General features: G+C 37.5%; 1 protein-coding gene across 1 annotated transcript in view; it reads left to right on the top strand.

Annotated features, from left to right (window-relative positions):
- GUCY1B1 (guanylate cyclase 1 soluble subunit beta 1) overlaps positions 1 to 6,985 on the top strand; it is a 42,280-nt gene extending 35,295 nt beyond the window's left edge. Inside the window, exons 11-14 of the mRNA XM_058803580.1 lie at positions 536 to 676; positions 1,798 to 1,952; positions 2,263 to 2,389; positions 5,673 to 6,985. Coding sequence (XP_058659563.1) covers positions 536 to 676; positions 1,798 to 1,952; positions 2,263 to 2,389; positions 5,673 to 5,696 — 447 coding nt within the window. The 3' untranslated portion in view covers positions 5,697 to 6,985. The remainder of the gene's footprint in view (positions 1 to 535; positions 677 to 1,797; positions 1,953 to 2,262; positions 2,390 to 5,672) is intronic.
- Positions 6,986 to 19,648: the final 12,663 nt, after the last annotated feature.

Raw genomic sequence — 19,648 nt, 5'->3', positions numbered from 1 at the left:
TAAGTTTTTCTGTTCTATTCCTGGGTCTTCTAATTGTAAATTATAACTTACTATTCAGTTACTCAATGTGAATTTCATGCCTTCATTCACTTCAGGAGTGAGGTGTAGTTGCAAATCTGCCTGGTAGCAGGAAAGTACAGAGATAGATACATATGCATCCCATAAATAGGTATATGTGTTTGCTTGTGTGTTTATATCTATGAGGTTCATTCCTAGGTCTTGATAGAACTGAATTTTGTGTCCTGTACCATGTGACTTAAGAGTGTGAGTCAGAACAAACATAGAGCTCAGTTTCATTCAGAAGACACCAGAAGAGAGACTCAAGTTTACACAATCACAGTCATTGTAAGTTGCTACATTGTGGGTTTATGATAAATCCCCTTCAATAACAAGCAGAGATGACAGTAATTAGGGTGATTTGAATGAAAGGGAAAGGGAACTCTTTTAGAGGAGAAGTAGTCTTGAAACACTACATCAATTCTAGTACTCTAAAAACCATAATAATGAAGTAATTGAAAAATATCTATCTTGATAGGTGGAAACAGTTGGGGACAAGTATATGACAGTGAGTGGTCTGCCAGAGCCCTGCATGCATCATGCACGATCTATCTGCCACCTGGCTTTGGATATGATGGAAATTGCAGGCCAAGTTCAAGTAGATGGTGAGCCTGTACAGGTTAGTAAATGAGGGCTTGAATGAAAACCCATTCTCTGACAGCATGGTAATGTTTTGAAATAAGATAATGCTCTAGTCACAGTCCATGCAGGGGATGGGCCTTGTTATTGTTAAATTTTGTGACTGATATATACAAATAATATGAGAAGTCACATGTAGTTCCCAGACCTTAAAATGCTTATTATGCTTTAAAAGGTAAAGGACTCATTTAAGTCCACACCATTTATGTCTGTTTTCTGATAATTTCAATATAATCAGTGAATTCCTATTGTGCATCAAGTATAGTCTGTTGGGTCTTCTTCAATTCAAGGAGCAGAAAAATAATATTCCCTCCCTGATATTTTTCATCACACCTCAGATCCTCATGTCAGAATGAGACATTATTGCATTAAAAGGAGAATTACAGTGTCATAGACAGATATAGAAATGATTACTGACACCATTGTATATTAGTGGAATTTCACTCATTGTGGGACTTTCTGGAGATGCTGTAGCACTGATACATAACTGGGCAAGCAGCATTGACTGTCCTCATCAGAAGGCTGTGAGCGGAAAATGATTGAGTGCAATGCATATTTCTATTTACATGAATGCTGCTGTTCTATCACCTAGCTCAGAGCTGTGTACTTCAGCTGTGTACTTCAGCTTTGGGGCTTTACAGTAACTGTAATGTGCTACTAGAATGAGCTTCTCCAAACCTCTGTCCTATCTCTTGACCTTCTGAATACAAAATACCATGATTTTTCCTTTGAGAAACATCTTTTTTCTTGGCCCATGCCACCTTTTCTGCACCTTCTGAGCAGTCATTAAGCACAGGCCTGCAGAGTGTGCCTCTCTGCTCACTGCTTTATTTTCACAGTACATAATAACAGCAGGGTGGATGCTGGAAAATTACAGAGTTGGATTGTTCATGTGGAAGGCAGAGGCATGACACTGTACTGAAGTTAAAAAACAAAGAAGTGACAAAACCCACAAAATGCAAGGCTTTGAAGAAGCAGGAGTAGCATTTTGGGAAAATAAACTCTAGTAGATATGAGTATCATGTTGCCTGTGTTTAGTCAGAGGCATCAGATTAATTATGTTACTTTTGAATATTGAGACTTAATTTTTTCTCTCTAAAGATAACCATAGGAATCCATACTGGAGAGGTAGTCACAGGTGTCATAGGTCAAAGGATGCCACGGTACTGTCTCTTTGGAAATACAGTCAATCTTACAAGCAGAACAGAAACTACTGGAGAAAAGGGAAAGATCAATGTCTCTGAATACACTTACAGGTGAGTGATGTGTTATTTTTATTGGTATTGACATCTTAAATCACTTTGTCAGCATACCATAAAGGTTTTTTGGAGTTGAAAGTGACAGTCCTCATGCAACCATCATTTAAGTCTGTGACTTCTCATGGAGCTGTATGGCAAACTGCATTATGGTACACAGTTATTGGTCTGCAAGTATAATAGTGATGTAGAGATGGAGTTGAATCTTTTGATAGTCTGCTCACGTACATGTAGCATGTTTAATATTTTGCACAGTGTGTGGCCTGCATGCAAAGTCCATTCATTTACATGTTTTCTCTTTCAATTTCAGGTGTCTTATGACACCAGAAAATTCAGATCCTCAGTTCCACCTGGAGTACAGAGGTCCAGTTTCTATGAAGGGCAAAAAAGAACCAATGCAGGTTTGGTTTTTGTCCAGAAAGAGTACAGAGACAGAGGTATGAGTAACTAGAGTGTAATTTTGTTTTTTTCCAAACATAAACATTAAAAAATTTAATCTAAACCATGGAGATACATTTACATTTGCAAAACGAAATGTTCCACAGAAAAAAAATGACGACTTTTGTGCAACACTCTTTCATTAGCACATTTATTATCTTGACAGTACTTGAAAATACTTGATTATTTGTCTTTGCAGTTTATGCAGTTCCTGAAAGAGTACTTTTGATTTCAGAAAGTCCTTGAGGGAATGCCAAGTGTTTAAATATTTATATCTCCCTCTTACAGATTTCTGCACTGTGCTAGATTTTGCAATATAATGTCGGTTTCTGTTTAGCTGACATGTCTGGTTACCAGCACTTCAAAATTTGCCATTTGCTTTCTTGCAGTGAGTGAAAAAATGTGCTTTCAAATCTTTAGGCAACAGTCAAGCAACTGTTTGCAAGCAGGTTCACACCTGATGTGTGTGGTGGTCTCTTAACCCCAGATGGCCCCTGCTTGTTCAGACACTGTTGCATGGCAGAGGTCCTGCTTTATAAATACATGGGGTGAAAACTAATTCTTGTAAATTATAAACATATCAGCCTAAGTTGTCTTCTCAAAATGAGGTGGGGTAGAGCTCTTCAAGAACTGAGGGACCTTTAAGCTTATGCCTCAGTTTCAGAATTCTGGGCATGTATTATCCAGAATTTCAGTAAAAGCCAATGAGGTCTAGACTGAAAGTGTGGTACAGACTTAGACAATGAGGCTACAGTATGCCAGCTGCTTTGCCATAGCTGAACAGGTGCATACAATCCATCCAATATGTCAACAGGAAGAAAAAAAAAAGATAAAAGTAATTTATATAGCTTGAATTTTGCCCTGAAGCAATATAAAAGGAATGAGTTTTCTACTATGTATTTAAACTTAAAAACACCCTTGACTAAAATAATTAAAGTCATCAGTCACCTTGGCTGAAATAATTCTTGTAAGTCAGAGGAAATTAATTATGTGTCTGAATGCTCATATACTTCTGAAAGTGTAATTTAGGCTCTTAAACTGTTTAGGCTTTTTAGGAGATCTAATCCAGATTTATTACCACTGGTACCCAAGTATATGAATATTGACTTTTTAATGGTAACTCCCAATATTAACCCTCTGTACTTTAGCTCTGCATTTTAATTCTGTATTTGAATATATATTATTTACAATTATATTGTGGATGCCACTTTTGAGAATACTTTTCTATTCTTATTCTACAGTAAGATAACTTCACATGGCTACCATTATTTAAAATCTGTATTTAAAATACATTTTAATAAAACACCTTTCACTTTTTTTCTGCCTTATAAATGTCCTATCATTTGTTTCAAGACACATTATAATTTTAAATGTAAATTTTAGACAGTTACTGAGTCAGATGAGTATTTTTCTTGTTTTAGCCTAACATATGTTTAGTATGAAAGGTTCAGGTAGTTTAAGACTTTGAGAGATATTGTACAACAGGTGTTTTTGTTAATCCTCACAGCAGTCCTGAGAGACACTTGCTGATACTATTATCCAGTAATGGAGCTTTACAGAGGGACACATGGGGGCAGGAATAAACCTGACTGAGAAGTATTGTGAGCCTGATTTTCAGGAGCATTTAAGACTCACAGTTCAAGCACACTGAAAAAGCCTTTCTAATTTTGTTAGTTTTTATTAATTCTGAAATTCAGATATAGATGTAATTCTTAGAGACAGAAGGACTTCTCCCAAGACAGGTATCTCTTCTAAATTGTACTAAGTTTGGGAGCACAGGAGAATAGAAATATACACTGATGTGATGAACTGATAATCATTTTGTCAGAAGTGATTTTGAGAAGTGAAAGAATATATTCCTTTAACCTTTTGATTCTTCTCTCCTGCCTGCACAATTTCATCTGTCCATACACAAAAAATGCACAAAATTTTATTCCTTTAATATTTTCTGAACTATTTCTCCTGTGAACATACTCTTTGTGTTTTTTTCTGGCACTTTATAGGCTGTGCATATATGTTTTGATCCAAAAGCAAAAATCAGATAACCAACTTTTTATGTTTGATCATTTTAAAGTAATCACTTTGCTTTATGCCAACATGTAGTCTTGGTTTCCTTTTCAGAATTTTTTGCAGAATGCTAATGTATTATTTTGTGCAGTGCTGTTTATTGTTATGTACAGGGCGACTGTACATGACAATAAATAGAGGCATGTTTAAATATATTTAGAAACTATATGGTAAACTTCCTGAAAGGTCACTGCGGAATATTGCAAGAAGTGGCATATAGAAGTAAGCATGAAAATATTTCTTAAATAATCCTGAAGACACTTCTGCTAATTATGCTTTTATTGTGAAGTTTTCTATCTCCAGTATCTTCAATCTAGGATTGATGCACATTAGTGATGTATTTTTCTTTTCATTATATTCAGTGGAGAGTTATTAGCTCAGCATTTCAAATCTATCAGCATATTTTACTCTGAAGACCAGTAATAAGAACATGGTGAGGAGAAAGGACAAAATGTTCACAGATGCCATAAGAGATGTGAAAACAAAGCTAAAAATACACTGTTTCTCTACTGGGCCAGTAGAAAATGATAGGGCTGAAGCAGCTCAGCATGCCTCAAACTTGATTCCTGGGTTGGCATCTCTAATATCAGTCCCCATGAGCAGCAGTTACTTCTGAGAAAGACCTAATTTATAAGAATAAGTGTTGGTTTGGAGTGCTGCTCCTTCACCTTTTTTCTCTGATATCTCTTCCATGATACCAGTACAGCAATAAGTAGAATTGCATCAAAATACACATACAACAAAGAAACTGTGACCAGTTAATCACTTTGCATCTGCTTGTTTGCATAAGATTAATTATTGCTGGCTTCATTGTTTTAACAGAGGTTCAGCTGAAGTTTCTTGAGAAACAGATTTGTTGTAAAAAATAAATCTTGCCAAGAGCTTCAGATGTATGACTGCAATTTTACTCCCTCTCCAGTTTTTAATATCTTTCTCTTCTGCCCTGTTCCCACATTACTGGTGGGAACAAATTGAAATATCTCAGGCAGAGCTGGTAGTTCACCAGGACATGTAGGAATTGTTTCATTCCTACATACAATACACATGGAAGAAATACATGCATTACCTGTGCTTTTTTGGTTTTTTTTTTAGTTTTTACTATTTACTGATACTGGTTGCAAGTTGTAAAATGTATTTTGTCACTGCATTAACTCACCATGTTGTTGCTTCAAAAAATATTCCTTACTTCTCAAATTCTGTTTGCATGCTCTCAAGGAAACAAAGCAAGATGCTTTCTGAGCTGAGGGAGGAGGAAGAGGACACTGAATAGGGTGCAATGCTGTCTCCAAGTAGGGTGCAGGCAGTAAGGTTATGTTATGGATGTTCTTTCACATTATATCTCCCATTGCCATGTGCAATACCATTGTCCTTTGCCCTGCTCCTGAAGTCATACTTACCATTTTTCTCCAGGCTTGCTTGCTAATTTTTTGTCCTTATTGTTTGGTACTGTTATACCTCTGCTATGAGCATGTATTTCAAGCTTTCCTTTTTTTGATATGCATTTTTGCATGTCAGTCATGTGACCATTCCTACCACCAGATAATATTGAATGAATCCATGTAGTATGCACGCCACAGCTAACCACTTCAATCTGATACTTCACATCTTCATCTTCATCTCTGAAGTACTGTGGTTATGTGAATTGATGACATTTCTTGAAAGATAGGTATTTCAGTTGATAGGCAGGACCGTGAACCTAAGGAACTATATTTAAAAAAAACTTAAAGCAGCATTATGAAAATTATTGCATATATGGTATCACATTTGGTTCTGCTATTACCATGCTTCTCATTCATTTTGTGAATAACACTTGATGCTCTGTAAACTCCTGGTTAGAAAAAGGTTTCTCATGTGATATCATCCTGCATTTTCCCTTTGTGGACACTGTAAACATCTTCTGTATTGGGAGGGGGCAGCTGTTTTTCTGATACTGCCATTTGAAGCATGTGCCAATGTACTTCTACTGAAATGCTGTTCACTTGCAATGTATTTCTCATTGATTTATATAAACAAAATTAAATTGTCATATTAGTAATAGTTTGCTGGACAATTTTAGATGACTCGTAGTGCATTGACGCTCATCTGATGTAGCCCCTGGAGTTGGAAGGCATGCTGCTGGGACATGGTTGATACAGTTGCCTTTTGGTTTGGTCTCTAATTTCAGAAATGATCTTATGTTATTCCTTGAGAGGACCTGGTTATATTCTAGGCATTATGACATAATTAAGGGATGTAAAGCTTGGAAAGGGTCATAGTGTGTTTCATCATATGACACAGTAAAAGTGGACAAGTTTTCAGATGCATAGACCTTCCATAACTTTAATATATAGTGCATTTTTATGTGAATAGTATCTGTTCTTATCTGACTGATCATTTCTGAATATTTGCATTATAAAATAGAATAGTGCAATTACTTTGTGTATAAAAATTGTCTATATCTAGTATATCTTATTAGCACAGAATATATATGTATAAATGTTTCATGTTAATGTGCAAAAGAAATTGCAATAAATTATTTTTTCCACGGACTTCTAGAAATCTTGTGATTTTCTTTTGGTAGAAAACTTTATTTCATTGCTTGATACAAAAAAAGTATTTTCTCCATTAAATAATTTGCAGTTCATATTTAAATAAATTGTTGAGGCATTGTTCTAATGTTTGCAAATGTCCAAATGTCTCACATATTCACATTAATGGATCACATCCTCAAATTAAAGTAGTGTTCAGGATGTTGAGGTTGATGCTTCAAAAACAGTAGATGAGGTGACAAAAATGTATAAAACCTTCCTTTGAAACCCTTGGGCAATATTTAACAATCAAACATTATTAGCTGTATGATTGAACATTATTAGCTGTATGATTGAGCAGGAGGTACATTAGGAACCCAAGCTTTAGAAATGGGAAATGAAGGGAGGAAACCTCATTTTTTCTTCTGCATCATCTCACTGCTGGACAGCAACACACCCCAAGACATCATCAGAGGTTGCCCTCTCTCAGATAAGTCCACAGCCGCAATGTGGTCTGATCAAGTTGTTCAAGCTTACAAAAACTTTATGGTGCCTTTGAAAGACATGGAATTTGTGACAGCTGTGGTTGTGTATTGATATAACTCATATGCAAATGATTCTGAAGAAAATGAAGTTCTGTATCACACTTCAAGATGGTGGAAGATGGCATGCCAGAAAACTTAAATAATGCTCTGGGTTTATATTGTTTCTTCTTAATAATTTCAAAATATTAAAGCTCCCATAAGCTACCTTGTAACATAACATTTAAAGCTTATGGGAGCTTTAAAATTTTGAAATTTCTTAAAGCATAGAATAATAGCTCATATTGTGCTCATGTAAGAGCTTTTTATCTCAGTACCGTTTAGGCACTTAGCCACTTCTGTTACTAAAACTAGTCTCCACTTAAATGTTGCATTCAACTACTAAATTTACAGTTTGGTTAAATATTACTCTCAGTTGACAGTTAAACATTTCTGCAGGTATTTAGTACTTTTATGTGTGTTCTACTGCCTCTTTTATTTAATTATAATGATTTGCTTTTTAATAGAGGCTCTCTAGCTGAAACATGAGGCAGAGTAATCATCAAAGTCTGTTTCAAAGGTCTTTATAAATGTATTTTATTCTGGTATTTTTTGTTTAAAAAAGAAAAACTAGAACAAGGAGAAAAAAGGGGAGATCAGCCACGAAAATGCAAATTATGGAATGCTTAGTTGTTTGGAATCTCCTGGATCTTATGCATTCCTGTGAAATCAGACAGGCAAGGGAAACTGATTTTTGGTGGTGTTTGTGCTTTGGCCGTGCAGGGGGCTCTGTGCCTCTACTGCTGTCTTTAAGGGGGCACTGCAGTTGGCTTCCAAACTGCTGGGCCAGTCCTTGGTAGGAGCAACCTCTGGGGACATAACTTCATGTTTGATTTTATTTTTTAAAAACAGAATGATAAACAATGGATGAGATGCTCATTTGGATATCTGCTTACAGGATTATCGCAAAAATGTCTTTAGTGAAAGGTATGCAGGCATTGGAACGGGCTGCCCAAGCATGTGGTGCAATCACCATCCCTGGAAGTGTTCAAAAGGCAAATAGAGGCAGCACTTGGGAATGTGGTTTAGCAGTGAACACAGCAGTACTAAATTAACAGTTGGACTTGGTGGTCTTAAGAGTTGTTTTCCAAACTAGGATTCTCTGTAAAGGCAGTCCTCCAGGAGGGACACATGAAGACAAAACTGATAAGGTTATGTGAGTTTTTTTTTTTAATGACTTGGTTACAGTGTTTGAGATGGTAGTGCAAATCATATCTGATTGGTTCCAAGCTCACTTTTGAAAGACAGTCATAGGCACAAGAAGGAAACAGGATGGGATGTGCTAGCATCTGATATGAATGGGTGGTGCTGGAGGCCCCAGAACCTTTGTTTTGAACAAACCTCTAGTAAAATCTAAAGCTAATCAATGAGTGTGCTGCAGGCAGTTGTGCACTACAATGTACATTCTTGTACTCTGCAATGTCTATGGCCTTGTCAGCAACACCTCTCTCCACGGAGCCAGAGAAAGGTCTGAGGTATCTGTATCCTAAAATGTGGTTTTCATTCACCATGTAGACAGGTCAACACTTTACTGTATTGTCACAAACTGTAAAATGGTTATTCCATGCATTTCTAGAGCCATCAAATACTATTAAAAAAAAATGAAAATTTGGTCATGAGATTCTAGCACTGTGAGAACTTGAAGAGAATGTAGTATTCATGTTCTCCAGGCAATCAGCACACTGGTACAAATGGGATTTTTTGGGCAATTATAAATTAATTCTGCCAGTCACTGTGTTGGCTTATCACATCCAAGTAAAGGGAGGTGACTGGACTTACAGTCCTGTTTTATTTTAACAGGATTTTATTTCTCATTATAACAAGATCCTTTCTTTCCTGGAGACAGTCTGAAACTCTTGTTATTTAATGCACTGACCTGACCATGGGAAGGGGAGCAAGTAATAAGCCAGTAAACTGAGCTGTGCTAATGTAACTGCAAAAAAACCCCAAAACCACAAAAACCCCTAAAACCAGAACAAAACAAAAAAAGAACAAAAAAAGAGGTTCCATTCCCCAGTCTATAGCTGCATGTATACGAGGCACTGAGTTTTTTTCTACTGTCTGTCTGACTTTGGGTGAGACTTTGGAAAAACTGCAACAACACACGCAGTCTCTACCAAGTAATTCTTCGTTATTAACAGGAAAAGGCTAATGTTCAGTTTCATCATAATCAACGGATCTTTTTTGCCAATATAACTGTTTGGAGATAATTACAAGAGTGGAATGTGAAAACAATATTTTGATTATTATTCTGGGATGAAGATGTGGGATCTCTGTTTATAAGGGTTTTGTCCCAGACTGTTTCCCACATGCAGCATTCACATTGGCATTGTTTTCCAGAGGTGATTACCTAATACAGATTTAACACCACAGAGCAGCTGTGCTTTCAAGGGCAGCAGTTTTGTGGGTCGAGGGTCTATCTGTTCATATGCTAGGCAGCTCTGGCAGGAAACCTGTGTGCCTTTTTGTATTGTGGGTTGTCAGGGTCATTCTAGCCCTTAACAACTGATTTTACACTTTGATAAATGTGCTGTCCTGTCTAGTGCTCTAAAAACTGACTTGTGATTAAAATGACAGAACTCAGCTGAGCCCCAGCAAACGGCTAAAAATGTTCACACTTCCTAGCAGGTGTTAATCATAATCCTGAACTAATTAAGCCAATAGTCCTTGAGCCTTTGTTTAAAAATAAAACCAAATAATACCTCCCACAAAAACTAAAAGTTCATAGTTTTCAGATAAGGAGTAAAACTCTGAGTTCAGTATTGCTGTCTTCAGCCCCTGTGTCAGTGTGAGCACAGTGCTCTAATGAAGTGTATGAAAAATAAACCACCTTCATAAATCACACTGAAATATGCAGTGTATTAGGTGAAGAAATGTACGTCTATTTCTTACAAGTCCTAAACACTGGGTCTAAGGTTCCTGGAAAGAAAAGACAGCTTGTTATGCCTTGTTATTTTCAGATATTTTGTGCAAGTCAACTTAATAAATGTAAGCTTTCCTATACAAAGTGTTCAGAAACAACATATTTTAAAAAACCAAAAACCCTCATATAAGGAGATTGAAGTGTAAGTATTCTTTTTCTACAGAGGGCATAGTGAAGCATTCAGAGCTTCAACTACCTGAACAAGAAATCCAAGCCTCACTTTCTGTCACATTATATATGTGTTTCTGGGCAATTTTGTAATGATCTAGAGGATAAGAAACTTGCCCACAAAATAAGGATTCATGCCTTTTCACACAGCCTTTCCTACATTAGCTTACCCTTCAGGATTTATAGATGCCATGTGTATGTACACAGACACATATTTGAGTGCTACATGCTCTTGAATAGAATATCATGAGTGGTGTACAGACTGCAAGTTCTAAAGTTGGCAGCTGTTGGAAGAATTTGCTTTCCTGAAGTGCTCAATTCTCCAAAGGAAGACCATGGAAATAACTACTGTGTTGCTTTCATCACTGGAAGAAAAGATCAATTTTGTTTATACAGATAAGTATTTAGTTTTGAAAGCAATTGCTTCTTTCCATTGCTCATTTTATAAGTCTGAAAGGAGAGGCTATCTGGGCAAAAGGGCTGGGGTTAATGATAACATTTCTATCTTTATGAGTGACTCAATTTGAGTTTTCACTTGAACCTTATTTTCCAAACCATGCTGCATAGCTGTCAAGGAGCACTGTCCATCCTTTTAGTTCATTGGTTTTGTTTTTACTAAGTGCTAAATTTTCAACTTACCCTTGACTGCCCCTGGCACTCTGAAGAAAATCAAAGCCTTTTCCTTCTTGACTGCTGACTGCTCTGGACTTCAGAAGTCAGTCCAATATTTGTGGTTGTTTCATCTATTACTGGTGCTATTGATGCTACCCAAAACCCATATATCATGTAGCTCATTACATTTTAGTTCAGGAATGCACAAATCAAATGTTGTGTCTCTGATGGATGTATCAGTACTTTGAATTGTAACATCTCTCATGTGTAAAAGCAGGTAACATAAGCTACAATTTTATATGAAGATATAATATTCCAACATCTAACATAAGACACGGTTACAATGGCACGGATCTTTGGTAACATTTTGGGAAGGATTATGTAACAACAGTGTTGTTCAAGAAAAGTTCAACTTTGCCCAAGCAGAACCCAGCATTCCTATAGCTGCATTTACATGAGGCTCTTAGAAGGAAAGCATCCTACAAATAACTTAAAGTTGTTCCATCATAGGAGGTCATATTTGAGAGATAGTTTGTTTAAACTATTTAAAAATTACAAGGCAAAGATGCTGCATTGACAGGTCTTTCTAAACATTCAAATTCTTCATTCATATGTAGTTTCTCATACAAAGATTTTTGGATTATTTCTGTTTGCATTACTGATTTTATTGTCCCCATGAATATGAAGGCCCATGGCAATTGCAAACTGCTGCAAAAAAAATTTATCTGGTCTGTTAATTAAGTATTTGAAAGAGTTCGTCAGCACTTTAGGACTAGCTTCTGTTGTAGAGTGCTCACTTTTCTGCTAGGACTTCCTGCTGACCAACAGTGTCACTCCTGATGCAGAATAGTCCATTTTACACATCTCTTTCTGTTCCTTATGTTCATTTTCTCTACAGCTCTCTGGTAAATACACAGGAAAATTTCTGTTGAGAAAAGTGCTACTGAAAGTGTCTCTGAATTGAAGGCAGGAATAAAAATACTTGCAAATCAGGAAGAACTAATATATTATTTCCAGGCTGTTGCTTATACCTGGAGTACGCCAAAATTCCCTGCATCTGCTTTTATTCTGTTCTGCAGCCTTCAAACTACTTCCATTGTTAATTATGAGGATGTGGACAAACTGGAAGGACTGATGTTAAAGTCTTTGCTTCTTTCCTTCATCTGTTTCTGTAACATTTCCCCTTCTATGCATCTCAGTTATGCAGATTTGAACTTTGGGTTGCATTTATCAGAGCTGTTTTACTTGCTCAGTCAAGTGCTTGAAAACATCCACAGGTCATTAGAGTTACTAATAGCAGTCACTAGGTCAGGTTGGAACATCTCCTGCTCCTAAACAAAAAACAAGCAGGAAAGCTCCCTGCTTGTGGAAAAACAAAAAGCAGCTTTATTCTGGCTGGTATGCAAGTGGGTGAATTCTATCAGTGCACAGCTTGGTGCAAAAAAAATTAGTAGTAATCAGTGGAACAGGATTCTGAGTGGGAAATTAGGCTATGAAAGGAATGGTCCCCACCCACCAGCACACAGATTAGTCAGGCAATAACTTTAAGCACTGCCAAGGCTTTTTCAACTCTGCTTCTTTCCTTCCTGCAGGGGCAGGTGGAGCAGATAATCAGGAGGGTGAAGAAAAGGAGACTTGTTGCTTCCTGAGCACCAGGCCTCATTTGGGCTTCTCTCCTTGTCTGGACACTTGCACAAGCAGCAGCATTTGGGATGCGCCTGCCTTGCCCTGGAGCAGAGGCAGTGAGGCTCTGTGGGTGCAGGGGACCTGGGCAAGGTGCTGGAGACCCAAGACCTTGCTGAGGACTTTATCTTCCATCAGCATCCAAAGAAACAACAGTACCAAGCAGTGTTGCTCCTTTCCCACTTTTAACAAGAAAAAGAGGGACAGAATTTGGGCACTAACAGATTCTGTAAGCATGGCCAAAATAATAGTTTTGGTTTATGGATCTGAGACCTGCCTGCCATCTGTTTTCTGTTCTGCTGTCCTTCACCTCCTTAGGGCAAATACTCATCTATTGATGCATGTGAAGTGTGCATTCATTTTAATTACCAAGTTCTGTAAATGCTTTATTTCATCAACCTGCTCTTAGTAATACAAAACCAAATGCATGCATTCAGAATACATGCTAGAAATCCATTCCACTTGTAGCTTTCTCAGCAGGAGAGCCATTCTGTTCAGCTGATTGCTGAGCAATCTCAGAAATTAACCCTCAACCTCTTTCTGCTGATTATTTAATGGTAGAATGCTTTTGAGTAACATAGTATTTATAAATTAAGACGGGGAGACTGGAAAAAAGAAGTAGTCAAACTTTGTCCCTGATGTAATCCTGGAGGATTTTGCTAGCTTTAACCACTATTGTATAGTTTGTTGTTAATGACATTCATATCGATAAGTAGCTGTTGCATATTTTCATTACAGGGCATCCTGGGTCTGATCTTGATATCATGTAAATTACTGATCACTTTGTGGACTTGTTTATTTTCTTTATTAAGGCAAAAATGTCAGAATTATGCAGCTGAATTCAGAACTATTTTTTTTGACTTTACACTGTGGGAATGTGTTGAGTGTTTTATGTAGGGGTTAATTAATGGAGCTGAAGAGCTGAATTCCATTGCTGGGTGCACATTCAGTAGAAAATTATACCTTTAGAAGGTTTATTTCTTGTTGGGCATTGTGAAAGACACAGAGGTTGAGAAAGCAAAAGTCTAGCGTTTCCCTTAGCACAGCAACTGTTTGAATCCTCAGCTCTCCTGATTTTCCTCAGAGATATGAGCTATACCATCATGAGAAGTACTCTCTTCTTCAATGGGAACCTACTCCTTCCTCTTCCCTAAAGAGATGGTTTTCACTCTTGGATGCATCTTTGGAATTGAATACCATTACTAATTTGCTAAAAATGTTCTTGATTTCCAGACAGGTTTTCTGGCAATATTTTCTTATTGGCTTATTGTACTAAAAACCTCCTATGGAGTCTGCAGAAACTGGCAATGCCAGCCAGTGGGATTTCAGCCATGTGTCAGCAATAAAGAATAAATAGATTGTTTCCAAATATAGATGTAAACCTCATAATGCAGTATTTGCAAGTGTCACCAGCAGAGCCTATGTGGGTGAGTATTTTCTGGAGCAAACCCAAAGATGTCATCAAAGCAACTGGGTGACAGGAAGTTGCTCTGTCCACATAACTCAAAAGCATTGTTTCTCCACCCTTCTTCATACACCAGGTACAAAACCTCTTTGCCTTCACAAGGGAAGCTCAGGAAAAGTCATGTCTATCACATGACAGTGCTCTTGCTGTTCTCTGCTTGCTATTGAGGCCATTTCTTTTGAGACATTTAAGTTTTCTGTGCAATAAGTAAGAATGAGAGAAAACGTAGTTACCATTGCCTGCCTAACCACACTTTCTTATGTGACCATGTAAAGTGGCTTCCCAAACACACATGTGCTTGAATTGAGGAGAAAACCAGGTGCCTTACAGTTTTGTTTGGAACAGGGTCTGTGAGGTACTTCACACAGCAGAGTCCTTGTCTGAACCGGAATACTGGGAAAAAAAGAATAAGGAGCAACTTAGGCTTGAGGACAAATGAATTCTCTAAAATCTGGTGCTGTAATGCACTCTATAACTTCACTTCTCTCAGGTATTTTTTTTAGAATTATGTAGGTCTCTTAGTAACAGTATGGCCTTTAAAAAAATTTTTTCTCCTACTTGTTACTGTTTGCTTGACTTCCATGTTTAAACAGTGAGCAGCTTCTTATAATTAGTTTTAAAACAGACTTTTGTGATGTTTCTCCAGTTAAACAAGGCTTTTTTTCTCATACCTGGTTTGTTTCATGTAGGAGATTGTTTGCCATTTTTATTCATACATTGCTTAGATGTTTGGAGTAAAACAGCCTCAGAAAATTCAATTTATTCAGATTGCAGGAGAAGATGAAGATGTGATGCAGCACTTCCAGACTAGAGCATGCACAATCTATAAGTGAACAGTATATTTACGTGGGCATGGTCTGAAGTTGTTGGCATTTTAAGGTTGGAAAATTTCTGCTGAACTCTGGATCAAAGTGTGTAGCATGTAATATGAGTCCTACGCAATGGGGCTAGAAACGTTTAGGTGAAATTCAGGATTAAACATGTAGCAGGCCAGGTGACCAACAGGAAAATATTCCTGGGCTAGTCCTATTAGGGAGGATTCACAGTAGGCTTTCTAAGTTTTGATGTTCTCTTTGTAGCTACTGTACACAAAGACCTGTTGGTTACCCCAGGCGAAAGGGTTATATTAAAATTCTTAGCTAAAGTTATTGGAAGTATCAGTTACGGAAACTGCATAAGAAATGAGTCATTGTTGTGGGAGGCATATGGGTTCAGTTGAAAAACACCAGAAGAAAATTTTCATTTTTAATGAACTCTTTTTGCATGTTCTGTGGTGTGCGTGCAGCCCTGACAAACCCACGTTTTTTACAGCTTGTGCATGATAGCATTCCTTGTTGTAACTGTTCCTATTTCTTATCTTCAGCTGATACACAGTGTGTCAGGGGTGTAGCAGGAATGGTCAAGTGTCTAATCATCAATCCTGCCTTGCACACCTGTTTGCCAAGTTCTTAAATAGGTAGAATGAGATAAGGGAACTCAATGCTGTGCTGAGATTTGATATCCACAAGGGACACAACCTGTGTTTATTTAGTGTTCATCTCTTTAAATCAAAATGACTGGCTAAGGGGAGAGTGGCTTTGAGTGTCACAAAATAGGCAGAAATACTAACAAATATGGGCTATCAGCCTTTCCGTTAATGACCTTTAAGTGTACTGGAAGTGGTACTAAATTTTCTAAAGCTCAGGGTTATTTCTTTGAAAGTAACCCCCAAGAATTAGCAAGGCAAAACTAGATATGCATTTAAGCAGGCTTCCTGTTGCAAAATGACATTCTTCTCTGGAGATAGAAGTGTTCTAGAATTTCACACGAGAAAGAATGGCTGCATGTGTGAACCTCTTTCTCCTAGTTTTGTGGAAGTAGTCCTGATCCCAAAAGATGCTAAAAAATACTCAAACCAAAAACCACAAAACCCCACCATCTTGGGCATTTCTGTCCTGAGACAAGAGATGCGTGGGTGTTCCCTGTTTAAACATCAATTGTGTGTGTAGTGGGAAGAGCCATTTGGAAGCTTTTGTGTTCTAAAGAAGCTTTCCTTCTCATGGTGACTGCTTTCAGTGAGGAGTGAACAGAGGTGAGCATCTCCTGCTGGATGAAGGGACAGAGTGCAAGAGGGTTAACAGTGCAGGATGGCCATAAGCAACATGAACAAGATGTGATGCTAACCCTGGATCTGCAGCAGTACCCTCACCATACAGAATTTATCATTTATAACCCTGTCATGTTTCAACGTTGCACAAGTAATTAATATGGTATGAAGTTGGAAATATTTCCTGTATCCTGAGTTTATTGAGCACACTGACTGCCAACACAAAAATGTGTTTAACTCTGGATACAGTTAGTATGACAAGATGTACTAATGTTTATAGCCTCATAAGGGATACTCACTTCTGTGTACAGAAGTATGAAGTTCTGGAAACACTTCATACTTTGAGAGACAGTGTGAGTGAAACAATATGGTTTATGTTGGTCTGGGAGGTTTTAGAATTGCATGATCATGTTTGGATTTCCAAAATACTGAACAACTGCCATGAGGTACTACTTAGGTGAGGAAGAGTTCTTTTCTGAAGGTTTGCCAGCACCAGATTCACACACAGTGCAATCACTTGTATTTGGGCTAGGGTGTAGGCACAGCTAAGTGCCTTCAAACTTGAGTGATTATATAGGGAAATAATCCTCCTCCCTGCCCCATAGTTTCAGCTTAAAGTAGTTGGTGAGGATAATTATTTTACCTTAACCAACACTTTCTTAAGCAACGTTAGATCAGCTGGCATGTTTAAGCTCCTTAAGAAATGCTTTGGTAGGTTATTTTGATGCAGAGTGGGGATGGCTGTGTACTTTTTTTTTGTTTGTTTTCCTCAGAAATCCATCTAAACATAGTGTTGCAAAGATGATGTCTCTTAAATAATGGCAGGTCTAATTAATGGCAGGTTTGTCAGAAGCTCCTTTGAAATATTTCCCCAGCTGATACATCATTAACCAGAGGGAAACAATCTGACTTCAGCTACTCTGAGAAATTCTCTAAGTGCTGAGAAATCAACTGTGCAAGAGGAGTCTTGTGAACAGCAGCCTAAGGTAAGTGGGGCATCTACTGGTGAAATGTTGCAGTGAATTCATCTACGCCATGAGAGTCTGCTCCAAATCCTTCTGTACAGGCCGTTCTGTACATTCTACATCTTGCTGTGCCAAATAAGCAAGTGCCAGACCTGTTTCCTGAACTCTGGGAAAAAAGGAAATTATTTCTTGAATAATTCCTTACTTTCTGGCACTCCTTTAGAGATGGCTGCCATGTACATTGCAATAGTAGTATTGTGAGACAGTTAGAAGAAGGGAAATGAGCTAAAAAACTTGTCAAAAGGTGTGATTCATGTCTTTAACTATCCCCAGCTTTCCCCCACCCCATTCTCTTATGGCAAGTTCTCTGATAGTATTAAGTCTGTCTTCCTCATACCAGGAACTCAGTTGAAAATGAATACTATGTATAAATAATACTCTATGTATAAACAATACTCTATGAAAAATACTTACAAAATTCATAAGTGAATGTGACACCACTCTATAAAATCCAGAGCTCCCAAACACAGGTCATTATCCACGTAACTAAATTTCTTTCCTTGGTTCTTCAGAAAATGTATGCAAGAGTCTGAGATTCTCTACAGCATTAAAGTTTAATGGCTTCTACAGAATGCATTTTAAAATGTATTTTTAATTTTTTTACAAAATTCTATATTGCACATTAGAAAAAGACTTGAGAGAAGCTTAAGGGAGCTTTTCCAATCATATAAACTAATTTCATTGTTAAGACTACCATTTTAGAATCAATTGCTATGGGAAAAGCTTGCCAGTATGTTTTCTTGGAGCATGGATGTGCACTTGTGAAAAGGAAAACTGAATAAATAAGCGACAAAGTCATGCTAAAGTAGGAGATGATCTGATCAAACTGTTAAAATACCCTGCTTCTGCTGTCATTACAGATATGACATTGTCACCCAGTCAGTAGAGCCAGACATTTTCTTTAACACTTTTTAAAATCCTATTGCCATAATAGAGGAGTAGTCATACATCAAAATACAAAAGCACCCTTACTTCTGCTCTGCTGCACAGCACACTTGCTAAATTTAGCTGTGCTGGGAATCAATTGCTTTATATAATCTTATCACAAACCATTGCTGAAAAAAAACCCCATCCAAGTCTGTCACTTGACCTTGGGCAAAACAAGTCTTTGTGCTTTCTTCACAACTCCTTCTGCCACGTATGTTAAAAGAATCTGTAACCAAGCTGTGATTTCAGCTGTCCTTGTCCAAAGTCAGTGGTGTAAGCAAAAGTCATTTTAGTCTTGTTAAACAAAGCAAAGATTTCAGTACGTTCCCTTTCTGGGAACTGGTGCTTTTTTGGCTGATTTTTTAGCATGTTCTGTGCCTCATTTCACGTGAACCTTTGGACAGAAACAATACCAGTTTTGTTTTCTTTAGCCCTTACAATACTAATGTTATTTTATTCAGCTCTTATTAATAGAAGCAAACAAAACAAATCATTGTGATTGATAGCTACAAAACACTTTGATCTCTGAAATACAAGATGTGCTTGATTACTATGTTTAAACTTTACCCTGCTTTTCTTTTTTTCCGTAAGTCAGATAATACCTGGTTTCTACTTCCAAACCTATAATTTCTTTTGGCTCGAGAATTCCACAGTTAGAAACTGTTTGAGGCTGGGGGAAGTCTTTGGAGAAATATTGCAGTATGTTTCCTCTGTTCTTTCCATTCTTCCTCTGGGTTGGCTAATGCACACCTTGAACAGTGGGGTTAGAACAATTTTTATAGCAGTGCTGAGCCAAATGTGCCTGTGCTTGGTAACAGTGAGGGGGGAAAGTCCCAGCAGAAGTGGAGTGACCAATAAATAAGAATTGAGAAAAAAGGTTAGAGGACAAAAATCAAGGCAACTCTTTCTAGGTAGCAAAAACATTTCCTGTGTTTCCTGAATTGCAAATCCTAGGGCTTATGCTGAAGGGAAGCTGTTGCCAATGATGGCCAAGTGGTAGCATTTTCATTACTTTATATCTGACCTTAAGGACTTGGCTCTTCAGTAAATACACTTATTACTTTATTTAATCATTGCAGTCTTAAAAAAGTAGAAGACTAAACCACCACTGTTCTATAAGCCCAAACAGATGCAGGAAATCATGGAAGCTTTTCTGAACACTGAAATAAATGTTCAGGAAGCCTGAATCAGTACCAAAGCCACAACATTCTTAC

The sequence above is a fragment of the Ammospiza caudacuta genome, chromosome 4 (assembly GCF_027887145.1).
Source record: "Ammospiza caudacuta isolate bAmmCau1 chromosome 4, bAmmCau1.pri, whole genome shotgun sequence".
Classification (NCBI taxonomy): Eukaryota; Metazoa; Chordata; class Aves; order Passeriformes; family Passerellidae; genus Ammospiza; species Ammospiza caudacuta.
Note: the sequence above shows the minus strand (reverse complement) of the source record. Positions and strands in the feature narration are given on the sequence as shown.